Source organism: Maniola hyperantus, chromosome 19 (assembly GCF_902806685.2).
Source record: "Maniola hyperantus chromosome 19, iAphHyp1.2, whole genome shotgun sequence".
Taxonomy (NCBI): Eukaryota; Metazoa; Arthropoda; class Insecta; order Lepidoptera; family Nymphalidae; genus Maniola; species Maniola hyperantus.
Window position 1 is genome coordinate 3,385,366 of NC_048554.1, and position 17,135 is coordinate 3,402,500.

At 36.8% G+C, this 17,135-nt stretch overlaps 2 protein-coding genes across 4 annotated transcripts in view; both read left to right on the forward strand.

The window, feature by feature from the left end:
• The first annotated feature begins 1,527 nt into the window (after positions 1–1,527).
• LOC117991457 (beta-1,4-N-acetylgalactosaminyltransferase bre-4-like) lies at positions 1,528–12,063 on the forward strand. Its single transcript, XM_034979055.2, has 7 exons — positions 1,528–1,570; positions 1,658–1,793; positions 2,607–2,704; positions 3,901–4,081; positions 4,627–4,749; positions 11,434–11,532; positions 11,880–12,063. The coding sequence occupies exons 2-7, from the start codon at positions 1,717–1,719 to the stop codon at positions 12,061–12,063; spliced, it is 762 nt and encodes a 253-aa protein (XP_034834946.1). The 5' UTR covers positions 1,528–1,570; positions 1,658–1,716.
• A 1,646-nt stretch (positions 12,064–13,709) lies between these two features.
• Positions 13,710–17,135, forward strand: part of LOC117991247 (beta-1,4-N-acetylgalactosaminyltransferase bre-4-like) — a 152,237-nt gene continuing 148,811 nt past the window's right edge. For all 3 annotated transcript variants that reach the window (XR_011237854.1, XM_034978817.2, XM_034978816.2), the window contains exon 1: positions 13,710–14,004. The gene's annotated coding sequence lies outside the window, so the exon portion shown is untranslated. The remainder of the gene's footprint in view (positions 14,005–17,135) is intronic.

Below are 17,135 nucleotides of genomic sequence, written 5' to 3' on the forward strand. Positions count from 1 at the left end.
AGAGCTAGATGCTGGCGAAGTCATGGTTTTCAAACAGTGCAAAGGCAAAAGTCATAAATTTTGCCAAGTCCGCATAACAAAATAGCATGCAATAGCATAAATATTAAAAAACCTTCCTAATTCATAAATTATGAAACTGGTCTTGTTTGTTTGGGAATTTTAATTGTTTTATGCTGGAAGCCTTTTGTCGAGCCTACGTGCACCCTGTTTTGTTTACCTACTCTGTCGGAAAAATACTTTGTTCAGAGCGTAATTTGAAATAATAAAATGGAAAAAAGGGAATAAATTATTAAAGTACTTATACCAAAATTACCTATTATTTTTATGATAACTAGGTACCTACCTACTTATTTTATAAAATCGGTCTATCTAGGTAGGTACATATATACGAAAATGAAATGGATAATTCTAAGATAATACTTAGGCATACCTACTTAATTTTTTTTTCTTTGAAATGTAGAGCAGTGTTTCCCAAACATTGTTCTGCCATGGCCCGGTAATTTTCACAGTGCCCCTTTGTGACCCACTTAACATTTTTAAACCCATGCTGGTTCCATTAGGTAAAATAATACACATTTATTAGGTAGTAGTAAAAAGGTTTTATTAGTACCTACCTACTACATACTTTGGTATCGCCTATTTAGTCACAAAATGTTAGTGCGAAGTTATGGAGCTGCTCCTTATTTTTTACTAAAGAATTCAAGTTCGCGGAAAATGACGGCAGTTTTATCCTAAGATCTGGTTCCACTTCAAGGTAAACTAGTGTTGAAAATCTAGCTGACATTTTTTTACGACGTCGCATCGCAGTATTGTGGTCTCAGCCTTACGAATATTTACGATGCGTTTATCGATAGTGGGAAATGTTTTTAAAACAAGACGGGATTGTTGCGACCCAGTATTTTATTTTGATGGCCCGGTACCGGGTCGCGACCCGGCAAATGGGAAACGCTGATGTAGAGGATAATACGTACCTACTAAGTAGGTGGGTAAGTAGGTACCTATAATTCATCAAAAACTTAGTTTTGAATTGCGAACCAACCTAAGTATACACGCTGAAATTGTAATGATTGTTTTCCCGAAGCGAGATGATTTAATCATGGTATTACAATCGAGCTATAAAAAATTATCAGAGTATAAATAAGAAATTTACAATCGAGAAAACAAAACTCGAATGAGACCTCGAACCAATAGTAATACGGCGTACCACAACGCGCGAGAACTTATTTTGCTCTAAACTTTTTCATTTTATTGGAAGCGCGGTTCGGGTGGATGTACGGTACGGATCACGTTATGTCTAGTGAATTATTCTTTCTCACATTTTTGAGTTGATAATCTTTTTTTTTAATTATTTCCAAACAAAAACATTTTTATTTTTTAAGTTTAACTCGTTGTTTCGATAGTATAACTACAAAGGGCAAAGCGGTCTGCCGCGGGAAGACAACCACAAAAATTTCAGCATATTCATATTCATATTATACCTACCTATCTGATTATGTGCCTGTTTTAGATTCGAAGATAAAAGAGCAAACGCAAGCTGCACCTACTTGCTTCCTAGATTGGAACAACTTTGGTAAGTAAAATATATTTGTTCAATTTTGTATTCATTCATCAGAATTTTCCATCTTAACTTTTCAAAACCTTATTGGATTTATTGTAGATACAAAAGTGGTACTGAACAAAACATTAGGAACATTTTCATTGGAGACGGAATATCCAATGATACAAAAAGGAGGTTGTTATCAACCAGATGAATGCAAAGCCAGGCACAAAGTCGGCATATTAGTGCCTTACAGGTGAGCTATTTAACCTACCTCCATCTCGAAACTTTGGCTGCCTTTCCACTACAGATGTGCGGTGTATATAAGCGGTGAGCGAGGTAGGTACGCTAAGCTAGGAAACCACAGATTAGAGAAATTATTCACTCATCTGTGTCTGTGTAGGAAACTCTGTTAAGTATTTTTACCAAAGCTACGAGTAAGTACAGTACCTACGCAGCAGTAAATAATGTACATTGACCTTTAGAAGGAGATAGCGAATTTGTATAGCATTGTCTCTGTCGTTGAGACCAACAAAACGTCATAATATACCTGAGTGACAGAGACAACGCTCTACAAAGCCGAAATGTCATTCTAAAGGCAGTTGTACATTATTTTCTGCCGCGTACTGTACTTAGGTGTAATGGAGCGACAAAAAATCGGCCAAGTGCGAGTTAGACTCGCGCACCGAGGGTTCCGTACTACAGAGATGATTTTTCGACATTTTGCACGATAAATCAAAAGCTATTAAGTATGCATAAAAATATGTTTTAGATTAACAAGTAAAATCCTTTCAAATGATGCCCCACTTGGTATATTTTTGATATAAAAATGGTAAATGCAAGAACTTGCAAAATAATTTCTTTTTGATTGGACACACGGACATTTGAGGTTTTTATTTGACTATTTTAAATATTTGTATAGTAATAGTAACTAAGAGCTTTCAATAATTTCTCAGCATCTCAGATGTTTCAAAATGCGAAATGAAGATGGAAATATGCAGAGCAAAATGAGCGCGAAAATTTTATTCCTCTGCATAAATTTTCATCTTGAAAATTGATATTTTCACAGAGATCGTGAGGCTAACCTCCCTGTTTTTCTATACAATATTCATCCATTCCTTATGCGGCAGAAATTGGAATACAGAATTTTTGTTATTGAACAGAAAGGTAAATGTATACAGTATATTGGAAGTCTTGAGTAGGAAGTATTATCTGTAATCTTATTGATGTTTGTATTTTTATTTTGTCACATATGTTTGTAAATGTTGTATTAACTTATAATTGGCGACTACATTTAGTAAGTAATATTTTCAGAATTAAGTTTTTTTTAAAATGTATTAGTGTAAGTAGCCGTTAGTTAATTTAATAAATAAATAAAAAATACAGTATTTCTAAGTATAAAATAGATTTCCTAAGTAAATTCAAGTAAGATGTATAATACTATTAAGTTGATAGCTAGAGCTACGAAATAAGTCAAATATAAAAAAAAAACTAGTTTTCTCACAGTTAATTACAAAGTTGCCCATTTCCAAAATACTTTTAAGGCTTTTAATGACACCGGCAAAGAGAGGGTGATATTTTTCATTATTCTAACATAATAGACAGTGAAACGTTTCCTTCGAATTTTAACGTAAGTATACTTATGAATAAAAACCGGCCAAGTGTGAGTCAGGCTCGCGCAATGAGGGTTCCGTACTACAGTCGTATTTTTTCGACATTTTGCACGATAATTCAAAAACTATGGTGCATAAAAATAAATAAAAATCTGTTTTAGAATATACAGGTGAAGACCTTTCATATGATACCCCACTTGATATAGTCACTCACTTCGAAAGTTGAAAATACTAATTATTAGTTCATGACCACAATTTAATTTTTTTTCTGTGATCTAACCCTAAATTCGCGGTTTTCAGATTTTTCCCCAAATTTCAGCTATAAGATCTACCTACCTGCCAAACATGATTCTAGGTCAACGGGAAGTACCCTGTAGGTTTCTTGACAGAGAGACAGACAGACAGACAGACAACAAAGTGAACCTATAAGGGTTCCGTTTTTCCTTTTGAGGTACGGAACCCTAAAAATTCCACCCTAGTCATAGGTTACCTACTTAAGTACTTTCTTTGCAAAACAACTTACTTATATAGTAGATACGTGACAGGTCAAGATGGCAATCGGGGAGGGAACGCCCCGCACACCCGCACATCCCCGGGCTAACTCGTTGTGCGGCTCGTACCCCGCCTCATACTCTGATTGCTATCTCGAGTCTCGACCTGTCGCAAACTATATTAATAAATTCATATAGCAACACTGCTGTTTAAAAGTGATCTTTTTAAGTAGGTACCTATATGAATTTAAAATTATAGGAACAGACAATTTCAACCGAGGTCGTCTATTCAACGCCGGCTACCTAGAGCTGAAGAAGTTCGGGTCATGGGATTGCGTGGTGTTTCACGACGTGGACCTTCTGCCTTTGGACAACAGGATCCTGTACTCTTGCCCCACCTGGCCAAGGCATATGTGTGCTTCTGTGGTACAAGTTACTGAGTACGTACCTACTATTTACCTGACTAGATAAGGGTAGCTTTATCTAAGTTCAGAAAAAGTTTTTTAGGGTTCCGTACCTCAAAAGGAAAAACTTAACCCTTATAGGATCAGTTTCTTGTCTGTCTGTCTGTCGGTCTGTCAAGAAACCTACAGGGTACTTCCCGTTGACCTAGAATCATTAAATTTGAGGTACGGAACCCTAAAAATAATAAAAAACGTAAATTGTAATCACTCTTGGCTTGAGTTGAAAAACTTTAGAAATTATTATATACCTATTTCAACAAATAAATAGATTTTGATTTTGATTTTGATTTTGAATTAGAACATGATTAATTTTCTTAGAAAAAGATTTTTTATAGGATGAGTTCGGCAAATTGCTATTGCGCGTGGGCACCATTTTAGTGACGTCAGCACTAGACTGAAGTTTATAGCTGATGGTAGGTATATTTTTATTTCGGCTGACGTCAAAATGACGTCATTTCGATGTTAATGAGACATGGTTCCTGCGCAATAGCAATTTGCGGGACTTATGATTCTCGTTTCAGTCCAAAGTTTCGCACTTTGTTTGGTGGTGTATCATCTATGAAGCCACAGGCGATCGAGAAAGTCAACGGTTACTCCAACCTGTACTGGGGCTGGGGCGGCGAAGATGACGATATGTTTTGGCGGTGAGGATCAATATTTGACGTTCTTAGATTCTAGATTGTAGGTTTTTACGAACAGTACAGTTAGTATAAGATTTCATAGTTTTAAAAATACCAAAGTCGAAATCGACTGTTTCCATACATATACAGGCAGCGACACAGCGGAAATATTGCGAACTAAAGATGATCGAGTGTTTGCGAGTATAGCTTTCAACTTTACGATACCAATTACCACATAACTACGTCACCATCGAGAATGGTTTGCGTTTACCTACACCAATACCAATATCGAGTAATTTGGCAGTACGAGTCCTAAGTTTGACGTCCTAAAACTAGTAAATGACGTCATTTTCGCTTATGGATACGAGTCGATAGTCGAATTGTAACTCACCAAAAAATACTCGGTGAGAGAAGCGTGAAAGCTTATTGATAATTAAACAAAATGATGAAATTTAATAAGTGAAGTGCCTTAATTTGCCCACGGAGGCAAGGAGAATGTTTGGGAAGGTAGTCAAAGCTAACCTTCGTGATTGTGTAACTTAAATTTGGTTCAGCGGCGTAATTTGTGATGTGCGCAGTGTATCGGTCAAAGAAACAGGTTCTCACATAGCCCAAACCCTCCAGCAAGTTGAAGTGACAGTGAACAATCCATGCATGTCGTACTGGGTTGAGCATCCGTCAAAGAAACAGGTTCTCACATAGCCCAAACCCCCCCGTAAGTTGAAGTGGCAGTGAACAATCCTTGCCTGTCGTACTGGGTTGAGCATCCGTCAAAGAAACAGGTTCTCACATAGTCGAAACCCCCCAGCAAGTTGAAGTGGCAGTGAACAATCCATGCCTGTCGTACTGGGTTGAGCATCCGTCAAAGAAACAGGTTCTCACATAGTCGAAACCCCCCAACAAGTTGAAGTGGCAGTGAACAATCCATGCCTGTCGTACTGGGTTGAGCATCCGTCAAAGAAACAGGTTCTCAAATAGTCGAAACCCCCCAACAAGTTGAAGTGGCAGTGAACAATCCATGCCTGTCGTACTGGGTTGAGCATCCGTCAAAGAAACAGGTTCTCACATAGTCGAAACCCCCCAGCAAGTTGAAGTGGCAGTGAACAATCCATGCCTGTCGTACTGGGTTGAGCATCCGTCAAAGAAACAGGTTCTCACATAGTCGAAACCCCCCAACAAGTTGAAGTGGCAGTGAACAATCCATGCCTGTCGTACTGGGTTGAGCATCCGTCAAAGAAACAGGTTCTCAAATAGTCGAAACCCCCCAACAAGTTGAAGTGGCAGTGAACAATCCATGCCTGTCGTACTGGGTTGAGCATCCGTCAAAGAAACAGGTTCTCACATAGTCGAAACCCCCCAGCAAGTTGAAGTGGCAGTGAACAATCCATGCCTGTCGTACTTGGTTGAGCATCCGTCAAAGAAACAGGTTCTCACATAGTCGAAACCACCCAGCAAGTTGAAGTGGCAGTGAACAATCCATGCCTGCGTTCCTACTGAGTTGAGATTTGGTACCACAGCATACCTACAAGTACCTAGTGGGGTACCGACCGATGGACCGTTCATATTATAGAGTAGGTACCTAACGTGAAGTGGCTGAATGAGGATGCCTCAAGACTGGATGTAGAAGACAGACATCCACAGGCTAAAATGATAGATAATGATAATAGTGCATCTCGGATGAATCATTTTGTGCAGCGATGACTGGATGTAGAAGACAGACATCCACAGGCTAAAATGATAGATAATGATAATAGTGCATCTCGGATGAATCATTTTGTGCAGCGATGACTGGATGTAGAAGACAGACATCCACAGGCTAAAATGATAGATAATGATAATAGTGCATCTCGGATGAATCATTTTGTGCAGCGATGACTGGATGTAGAAGACAGACATCCACAGGCTAAAATGATAGATAATGATAATAGTGCATCTCGGATGAATCATTTTGTGCAGCGATAGCCATCCATACATATAGCTCGCAGAATGCATTTACTTGTAGCGTTGTAAGATCGATCACAAAGAGTATGTCACACCTTGATCATTGAGGCAAAGGTAAGATATGCACAATTTATTACCTACCTATACCTAGGTACCTAATACCTACATAATATTATTCTAAGCCTTATGGGTAGGTACATCAAACGTGTGGCTCAAATTTCCTACTAAGTAGGTGCCTACTTACATTAATTTATGATTCAATTATACATATAAGTTGGTACCTACATCTGATAAAATCAACCCATTTTTTCACCAGAATAGAAACCTAGGTAGGTACCTACCTACCAGGTATATTAAGAAACATACATACAATAACAGAAAATACCTACCTACTACCTACCATTACTTGCATCCATTCACAAACAAGAAAGTAGGTACTTAATTTATCTATATATAAAAAAGGAAAAGCTGACTGACTGATCTATCTAATTGAAATTTGTGTAGTCCTCGCGGACAAAATCGCGGGCACAATCTAGTATAGAAGGGTATAAGTTAGTAAAATTTTGTATGAAATGGACCTACCTACCAAATTTAGCTAGCTTATTATATTAAGTATTTTTCTAAAATAAATTATTATTTTCAGGTTGCAGATCATCTATGGTACCTAACCTATACTTACCAGATTATGTTGCCTATCTTCCAGCTACCTAAGCTAGGGCCACTAGAACCTAACTTAATTCAAGAGTCAAGACTGCAACTAACCTGGGGGTCATCAGACTTGTAGAATACCTATATAATTTGAACTGTTTATGATGTACCTACTTAAATACACCTTATGAATTTTACAGCTGATGTAAAATACTTATACGCATACCTACCTACTTATAGTATCTAATTTAAATTAAAACAAAAGAATTTAATTTGTTTTATTTCATCCTAAAAAAAGTAAGTTTTCAGATGATACTAATAATAGTTAAAAAGTATTCTGGAATTTGCCTGCCTGGATATTTCCGGGAATCTATGATCAAAACTAAATTAAAATGACAGGTTTATGTGTATTGCTGTTCCTTTCATAAGCTCCCTGCACTGCAGAAAAGGATAGCAATACATTTAGACCTCGTCTAACAGAATTAGCCACACTGTCCCCAACTGTTTGTGCACCAAGTCTCATCAAAATCGGTTCAACACTTCAAAGATTAGCTCACAATTTTTTTAATTATGAGCTTATTGAGAACGTAACAGGCAATTTTCAATTTTGTTTATTTGTATGAACATTTTGAAACGTGCAGCCTTGATGGGGGTAGCTGAGGTAAAAGGGAGGGGAGGGAAATCATTCCCTTGGAAGGAGTGATTTTCCGCCGGGGATGTATACTTTTTTAAATGATTTTTAATTTTGATAAAATTGTCATTGACTTAAAACAGCCTCGGTAGGGGGCGGCGGGGTAAGTCAACCCCTTCACTCCTTCAGCCAGAGACTCACTCACGTTTTGTATGGATGAATCCAGAGACTCCAGAACGTCCCTATCTCCTCTTCTTTTCTCCATCAAGGCGGCAAGTCTCAAAAGCTAGCCCGTTGTATGTAGGTATGAATTAAAATGCCTATAAAAGAATCTTATGGCATGACTAGCTATAAAAACACTATGTTCATAATAGAAAAGCAGAGACAAAAAACATTTTATTTACTATTAAATTTTTATATTGTTATAAAACTGTAGTTTGTTGCGCAGTGTTACTGCACTTAGATGACTTATGAGGATTCTGTAGAGTGTAGTCTTGATGCAGCAAAATCAACTTGCATTCTTCTAACAAAGTGGATTAGGCAGGTGGTGTGGTCATTCACAGGTTGTTAACATAACGTAACTAACTGGTCCACAGTTATCACTGAAAAAATAGAAATTATTGATCTTTAATTTTTTAAATTGCTAATTAGACAAGAACTATTCTTCTTATTTTACTATCTATCTTAATGAGGTCTAAGTTTTATTTATAATATTAATTAATAAGTAGATGATGCCCGTGACTTTATCCGCGCTGATTTAAAGGGTAAAAGTAGCCTATCTCCTTCTCCAGCATGTAACAAAGCTCCACACTAAATAATTTATACTCGCAACTTCATTTATCTTGTGGGAACTGTTCGATTTTCAGAGCCTAGTTTATTTAAAAATAGGCTATATCCATCCCCAGGATGAAAGATCTTTGTACCTTTTGTCAAAATTGGTTGAACGGATGAGCTGTAAAAAGCCAGCAGATAGATAGACAGATAACCTTTATACATACACTAAAATACAGCTCAAACTCAAGGTCCCGAACTTAATTACATGTCTTAAACAAAGAAAACTGAATTGATTATTAAAGAGTTGCCTTTCTGTAATAGATTACCTAGATGTTTTATTGCAACTTTAACTTCAGTGTACCACAAGATTATGTCTAAAATGTGTTGTCATTTATCAAGCGGTCAGTAGTCAAAACTGTTCTAACAAATATAATTATTAATGATGGCTCAGCCCTTTTTGAACTCATTTAATGCTAGGGTACCTAGTAAACAGTAATTATTTAAGTAGGTAGGTACATATGAAGTTATGTTATGATTTAACTATACTCTTCAAACCTGGCCACTTGTCTATGTGTCCAAATTCAGATCAAGAGATTTGTATTACCTAGTAATTAGTACATTATGTGAGCGTGATCCGAAGAGAGAGAGTAAACTTACTTAAGGTCGTCAGTCCAGCGGGTTGGAGGTCGTCCCACACTGCGCTTGCTGATACGCGGTCTCCACTTCAGAACACGTCTGCCCCATCGGTTCTGCGGCAGACGTGGCCTGCCCACTGCCAGTACAGATTTCTAATTCGTTGGGCTATGTCAGTCACTCTGGTCATCCAACGGATTTCGTTGTTACGGATTTTGTCCCTCAGAGTTACCCAACATAGCCCGCTAAGCGACTTTGAACTTGTGGACAAGGCCAACCGTCAGTGTCCACGTTTCAGCACCATACGTCATCACAGGTAGGACACATTCATTAAAGACTTTCGTCTTTAGGCTTTGGGGTATCGACGAATTGAAGACTTGACGCAATTTTCCAAATGCTGCCCAGCCCAGCTTATTTTTCTGTCAGCTTCCTTGTCGAAGTTGTTTCTACAAAGTTGTATTACGTACAATAATATATACCTAATAATCAGTAAAACTTCAGTTTTCTAGTTAAAACTAAAGCGATTGTTCCGTTTGTTTCAGTCTCAACTCTCAGTTTCAGTTATGATAAAAGGTTATGTTGGTTTCGTTGGTTTGTTTTGATTTATTTTTTTACTGACAATGACAGAGTAACAGACTAGAAAGCGGTAACTTTTTTTTTAATCTGATGAAAATTTGGCTCTGGACACAAGTTTCTTGAGGTTTTTAGTGATCTTAGACAAATTACCATAGACACACACACCATAGACTAAGTGGTGGACTGTCACTTGTTTGTCATTGTCACGCTGTCAATCTGTCATTGTCAATCTGTCAAAAACGTCAATAAACGAAATAATAAATGCCAAACTCAACAAAATGGCAGCGTATATCTGTCCCCCTTTTTTTGCGAACGTGTAAGAGAGACAAATTGTGGCGAGAGTTGGACCATCACGTTTACTATTTCTTTTACTCGATGAGTCCAATACTGACTGTTATGGCCAACTCATACTGCCGGACAATACGTAAACATTGACCGTGAGGAGTAAACGAAACGATAAACGATAAATGCATTGTTCAATCTTGTACTAACTGTACAGGCATTTCAAACTTCTGTACAAAGCAAATAAAGACCTACCTACTCAAATTTCATTGGTAGTAAATCCCTGCCGCCATACTTTTTGACCCCTGATTGGTAGGCCACCCATTGATCATATACCCATTGATGTTGGAGTCCTTGATATTATATTATTCTGTGATCATAACTACCTATTATGTATTATTAATTTTTGACGACCTCCCTGGCGCAGTGGTGAGCGCTGTGGTCTTAATAGTGGGAGGTCCCGGGTTCGATTCCTGGCAGGGGTTTGGAATTTTATAATTTCTAAATTTCTGGTCTGGTCTGGTGGGAGGCTTCGGCCGTGGCTAGTTACCACCCTACCGGCAAAGCCGTGCCGCCAAGCGATTTAGCGTTCCGGTACGATGCCGTGTAGAAACCAAAGGGGTATGGGTTTAATAAAAATTGCCATACCCCTTCCAGGTTAGCCCGCTATCATCTTAGACTGCATCATCACTTACCACCAGGTGAGATTGCAGTCAAGGGCTAACTTGTATCTGAATTAAAAAAAATAATAATAATAATATTATTCATCACGGCTATTGCAACAAATCTATTTTTGAAAATTGACATTCAGTACGCGGCAGAGGTACATACATCGGCCTTTAGAATGGCGTTTTAGCTTTGTAGTGTATTGTCTCTGTCACTCATACCTATATGACGTTTTGTCGGTCTCAACGACAGAGACACCGCTATACAAATCTGCTATCCTTCCCTTCTAAAGGTCGATGTACATTACTTTCTGTCGCGTACTGTAAATACTAGTACTGTCAGATTTCAGCTGATAGACCCTCCACTAGGTGGACAGACGACATCAAACGAGCGCGGGGAGCCGCTGGATTCAGGCGGCGTAAGACCGTGGTGTGTGGAAGTTCCTACAAAATACCTATGTCCTTTGCACCTATGTATGCAGTGGACGCCTATGGTCAAAATGATGAAGTACGTACCCTACCTAGTTTCTATAGTATAGTAGTATTTTCCTTTTTCAGAATTCGCTATTCAGGTTATCCAGTAGTGAGATACAATAAAAACATTTCGCGGTACACGTCTCTGCCTCATCGTCCTAGCACACCTGCGAATCGTTTAAGGTAAGAAAGCATAAACAAAACTTATAGTAGGTTTAGTAGGGTAGGTTACGACAGATCGAGATAAAATTAACAATTTTTTTCGAAAATAAAACACAAGAAGTACAGAAAAGAACCAGACGAACCGATTTCTGAACGGTTCATTCTTCTTATTCTTCAATCTTTTAATAGGGAGAAAAAACGATCCATAGACCATGACCATAGTAGGTACGCCACGTTCGAATTTCGAATAGACTTTTTCATTGGATTTTTCGATGCAGATTTCGAACGACAAAAAAGCCTTACCGAATGCATTCCTGAGTTTTCGAACTAGTGAGATGAAAAAATGATATAAACTTTTGTTTGTACAGGTACTTTCTCCTAAGTACGACGCGAAGTAGGTATAAAAAAGAAGGATTGTCATCGTTAGAGTACAAAGTAGAGTCAGTGACGCTGCATCACCTCTACACCCACATACTGGTCGACATCAATCCGTATCGAGAGAATGTTACGGAATTATTAGAAAAGTGGAAATCCCACTGTAATAAAGGCTAAAGGTTGGGTAATAATAATAAATTGGAGATTTTCCAAGCTGTATAAACGAACTTAGCCAGGTGAGATTGCAGTCAAGGGTTTGTGTATCCGAATAAAAAAAGTGTTTTTTAGTTAGGAAAATATGGGATGGGGTAGGGTTTTCAGCTTTAAACATGTTTTAATCCTGTTTGAAACAAAAACGTTTTGTTTTTTCCAACCCTGGGCAGGGTTTATTTGTGGTAGGTATGGTGAGCACCATATGAGCACAAAACATGAAGACTGTAGTCCAAACTTCAATCTAAACACTAGGCGTATGACCGCATTGTATAGTCCGCTCCAATCAAATAGTCGTCCCTGAATTTAAACCGCGAGAGGCGTCACAATAGCTTTTTCAGGTGTAAGTGGGGCGTTACGTACGGGAGAGCGGAGCATACCAGCCTACGCGCCGCACCACACCCTGCGTTTACCATCTGCATTAGTGTGAGTGCTACATCCGTACACAGTACACGAACGCGTGGAACAATACCTGCGCACTCCCGTCGTAGGTCAGAGACGACAATTTAATTGCTGGTAACTATAGGTACAAGAACAAATCTCACACGGCTTGTGTATCCAGTCTAAGGTGGACCTGTGCATGACTCGCTGATTGTACCTATTTTACGCCCCTGTGATAATGCGTCCAAGTTTAATGTTTATACCTACGAAATAAGAATTAAATCACCCAACCGTATGACCAATAACGTGACCATAGGTAGGTACCTACCCAACCTGCCTAACTACCTAAGTATGTAATATGTATAATATAAATTAATTATAGGTATCACATTTCGTAGCTGTACTACGCAAAACGTGGCACGTAGGTAATTATTTACTTTGGGTTTCATTGCGAAATATTATGTAAAATTTAATTTATAATGTAATAAATTAATTGAATCAATGGAAGTGAAAATAAAACCAAGGAAAGTTAAAGATTATAATTTCGGAGATGGAATAGATGTTTTGGTTTTTCTAAGCTGCATAAATCGAAACGTTCTGTTCTGTCAATCTGTTCAATGTTGCCAGAGTCAACAAGTTTCCTGCTGTTTAAGGGAAATTGAAACCAATTTCGATACTCAGTTCAACTAAAATAATTACCTACTATGAATATTATATTAAACTATTAACTCGAGCTGTTTAAAGTGATCAAAATTTTACTCATTTTAGTAAGTAACTACTTATCGTGAGTTTGAAAATTTTAATATAAATAGCTAACTAACTATTAACTATAACTATTTTTTCAATTTTCCGCCTTATTGTGACTTTATGATAACTAATGGATAGTAATTCAAATCGATGGTAATTCTCCTTTTGAAACCCCCTTTTGCGGTGGCCCCAAACTAGTTATTAATGTTTCACTGATACGATTAATATTTAATTAAGACATCCTAAATATAAATCACTAGTGGATTCTGAAAAACCTGCATCAATAATTAATTATTGTTGTGTTTGGCTGAATTTATGGTAGAGTTTGGCTAACTATTTTTATTGCAACAATACACTGTAGCCAATAGTGACCGAGCTTCAGAGGTGATTGCGATCGTGACATTATAGCTGTCATTCTACCGCAATCGAGCCACGGAAGCTGTCAGGCGAATTATAATTCAATCCTGGCAGCCCCATTTCCAAGCGTCACTTTGATAAATGTCAGTTGAATATTGCGGTTTGCGGTAGTAGGTGACCAGCTGTGGAATTTCCTTGTTTCCCGAAAACGTTTTTTCGCACTTTCACCATAATATATTTTATTAAAGCAGAGTGTAAAACATTTTATGGTATTCGTACGATATCATCTCATAAAACTGTGTGAAAAGCAGACACGAGTGTTTTGGATTTGGCAGTAAATTTGGACTGTTTAATATCTTGTGTGCGAATTTGATCCGTTTTTGGCGCAAGTTATTCAGAATTCTCCACTGGATGGTCTAAAAGGTTAGTTTTCCTATCTATTTGTTTATTTACAATGTATTTTATGTAAACATCGATGCCGTGAACGCGTGATGTCTATATTTAGAAGACCTTCGTGGGAGATGCTAAGGTGGTTTTTTTATTAAATTATTCAATTTGCTGTTTAGTGTCGTAAACAGTTTATGCAATACAAATACCTACTTTGATTGTGCACTGTGATTTTTTCTGTAGGTAAAGATTTTGCTCTTCAACACTTACAATCATTTAGTTTTATTATTGTGACTTTGTTTGTGTAGGTACATAAATACATGCAACCAGATTACTTTCTTAGTATCATGTTTATGTGGTCGAGCTTTTATCATTATCAATTCAAGACATTAAGATATAATTACTTAATTTACACAAAAAAGTGTTGACGTCTTATCTAAATTTATGAAATGTAGATTTTAAATAATAATTACAAGTAAGTTTAGTACTTACCTACTTAATAGTTAATTGTATTCACTGAAATTATTTATACTTTTAAATATTTGTAATTTGAAATACTTAGTTATTTAAATTACAAAAGTACCTACTTAAATGTGTAAATCAGTAATGCACGAGACGTGTAGTACCTTACTATGTAGAGATTAATTAAGTATCTACTTAACATAAAAGCGTGTGATTATATTCTTCCTATTTGTTAGTATATCTGCACAGAGGTGCTAAGTTGGTTGTCTGAACAAATCTAACTAAAACTTCTTGCAGAGTAGAATGCAGAATCATTCTACTCTGCAAGAAGTTTTAGTTAGATTTGTTTGATTTGTTTGATTTAGATCTCAAATAATATATATAAGATCTACTGAATTAGTACTAATAATAAGTTAACTCACATTGTTGAATGCTACATAAGTACTACATATATTAATAATGATTTTAAGTATGGCTTGCCTAGAAGACATCACTGAAAAAAGAAACTGGTCTGGGGAACATCGGTTCGATGGTTTCAAAGTCTATAACAGACATAAAAACTTTTTTGTGTTTTATATAAGTACTAGCATCAGCTAGCTAGCTAGCTAGTACTTATATAAAACCCAGAAAATGTTTCTGCTCACGACTTTGTCCGTCTGGACTTAGGTTTTTAAAAATCCTGTGGGAACTCTTTGATTTTGGAGAATGAAAGTAGCCTATGTCACTCTCCATGTATTTAACTATATCCATGTTAAAATTCACGTCGATCAGTTGCTCCATTGCAATGTGATTGAAGGATAAACCAAAAACCGATAAACGAACAAAGCAACAAACACACTTTTGTATTTATTAGGGTAGTGATTAGGAGGATTTAGGGTTGTGACCCTATTCTATTCTATTATTTATGTAACGGTGATGCTTAGACAATACCAAACTATTGATACTGAAGTAATTGGTCATAAACACATTTTACCTCATCACATTCTTTATGTTTTCCTGTTGCAAAGTTCCAATTACATACCTTACTAAAGAACTCGTGTTTTTTAAATGTTCTTTCCTTGTATGATGCCATTTTATTATTTCCTTCCAGATTCCTGACCAATCCAATCCTTTTTCGAAGAAAGAAGTTGCAAACCTTTTCCAGCCTTACCTGAAAATATTTTACCAAATTCCTCGCCTACCAAAATTTTAATTTTCTGAAGAAAGAAGTTGCCTTTTCCTGCTACTTCGATTAAAATAATGAAATTAAGTATTTATTTAGAATACTTAATATCTTTGTTTTAATATTTCTAGATATGCTCATGGCTACCTTTAGACACAAAATGTTTGGGATTTTTATATTTTGTATAGCTTGTTTAATAACATACAGCATGTATTTGTATGTTATTAGGAAACATTATGGGAATATAGATTTGTATATGTTAGGAACTATAATGACTTTGTAAATTACTTGACGTATAACTTCTTAGAATGAAACCCAAATACATGGTTTAGAAATACTAGTGGATATTATTATGATAATGGGCTCCACACATCATTAGCATTCCATCCACCTTTAACATTCCATTGGGAACTCCGTTTTTTGGGCAAAAAGTAGCCTATGCCTCCAGAATACTTACAAGCAATCTCTATATCACATAAAATAAAAGATAGCTACCCACGACTTGATCCATGTACAGTAAGCGGCCGAAAGTGATGTACATCGGCCGTGTACTGTAGATCTAGGTTTTCGAAAATCATGTAGGAACTTTTTAATTTAAGTCTTAAATCTATTAAGCATTGCTTATTTGAAGATCAGCACTGGCTTGGTATTGCCCTTGTATAAACAGTGTTTACTTTTTCAAGCCAAGTCAGCGCTGGCTAACAACGCCGCTGGCGAGAATAGTGCGCCCGTCTATTTTTCAAGCCAGTAAGACTGGCGCCAGCGCACTGGCTTCCTATAAACCATACTTTAAAAATAGCCAGATATCGGTTTGTCTTTTTATTATTGTAGTTCCCAAAATAAGCAAGACAGTAAAATTATTTCTGCTTGTCTTCTTTTCACAACCCATCCGGTTAACCGAGTTTGGTCTAATTTATTTACCTATTTACTAACCCGAATTTAGTACCGAGATAGGTGTTTTTATTTTTATGCCGTAAAATCAAAGAATTTCTTTGGAATTTTTTACTGAAAAGCTACATTCAGTCACGGATATCGCATACTTTTATTTCAAATCTTAGAATTACCTAGTTTTATAAAGGTGTTACCAAACACTGATTACGTTGTCAAAACTACAAAACATCGCGCAACTCGCTTGCCCGTCACTTACCTACTGCGGATTGCAAGAGCATGCCTAATTTTTCACGCGTATTTTTGAAGGCACCGTGTACCTACCGTACGTACTCTTAATAGAATACTTAAACATTTAAGTTTAAATCACTGAAATATTTAAAGTACTATGTAAAAAAACAAGTACCCCGTAAATTACATTTAATTCGTACTAAAAATCACTAAAAGGTGTTTTACGACAGCAATAACTGTCACAGTATCGTACGGTCTGGCACTAATCGTTTTGCTAGTACATTTCGTCATTACGTCTATCATTAAGTTATCGCCCGTGTCGTAATTGATGGAAAGGTCGCGTTATTATGTTGTCAGAAAAATTACTAACTTAATGTGTTTGGTATAATAATAGAAGTACAATTTAGATTTTCAAAGGCCCGCT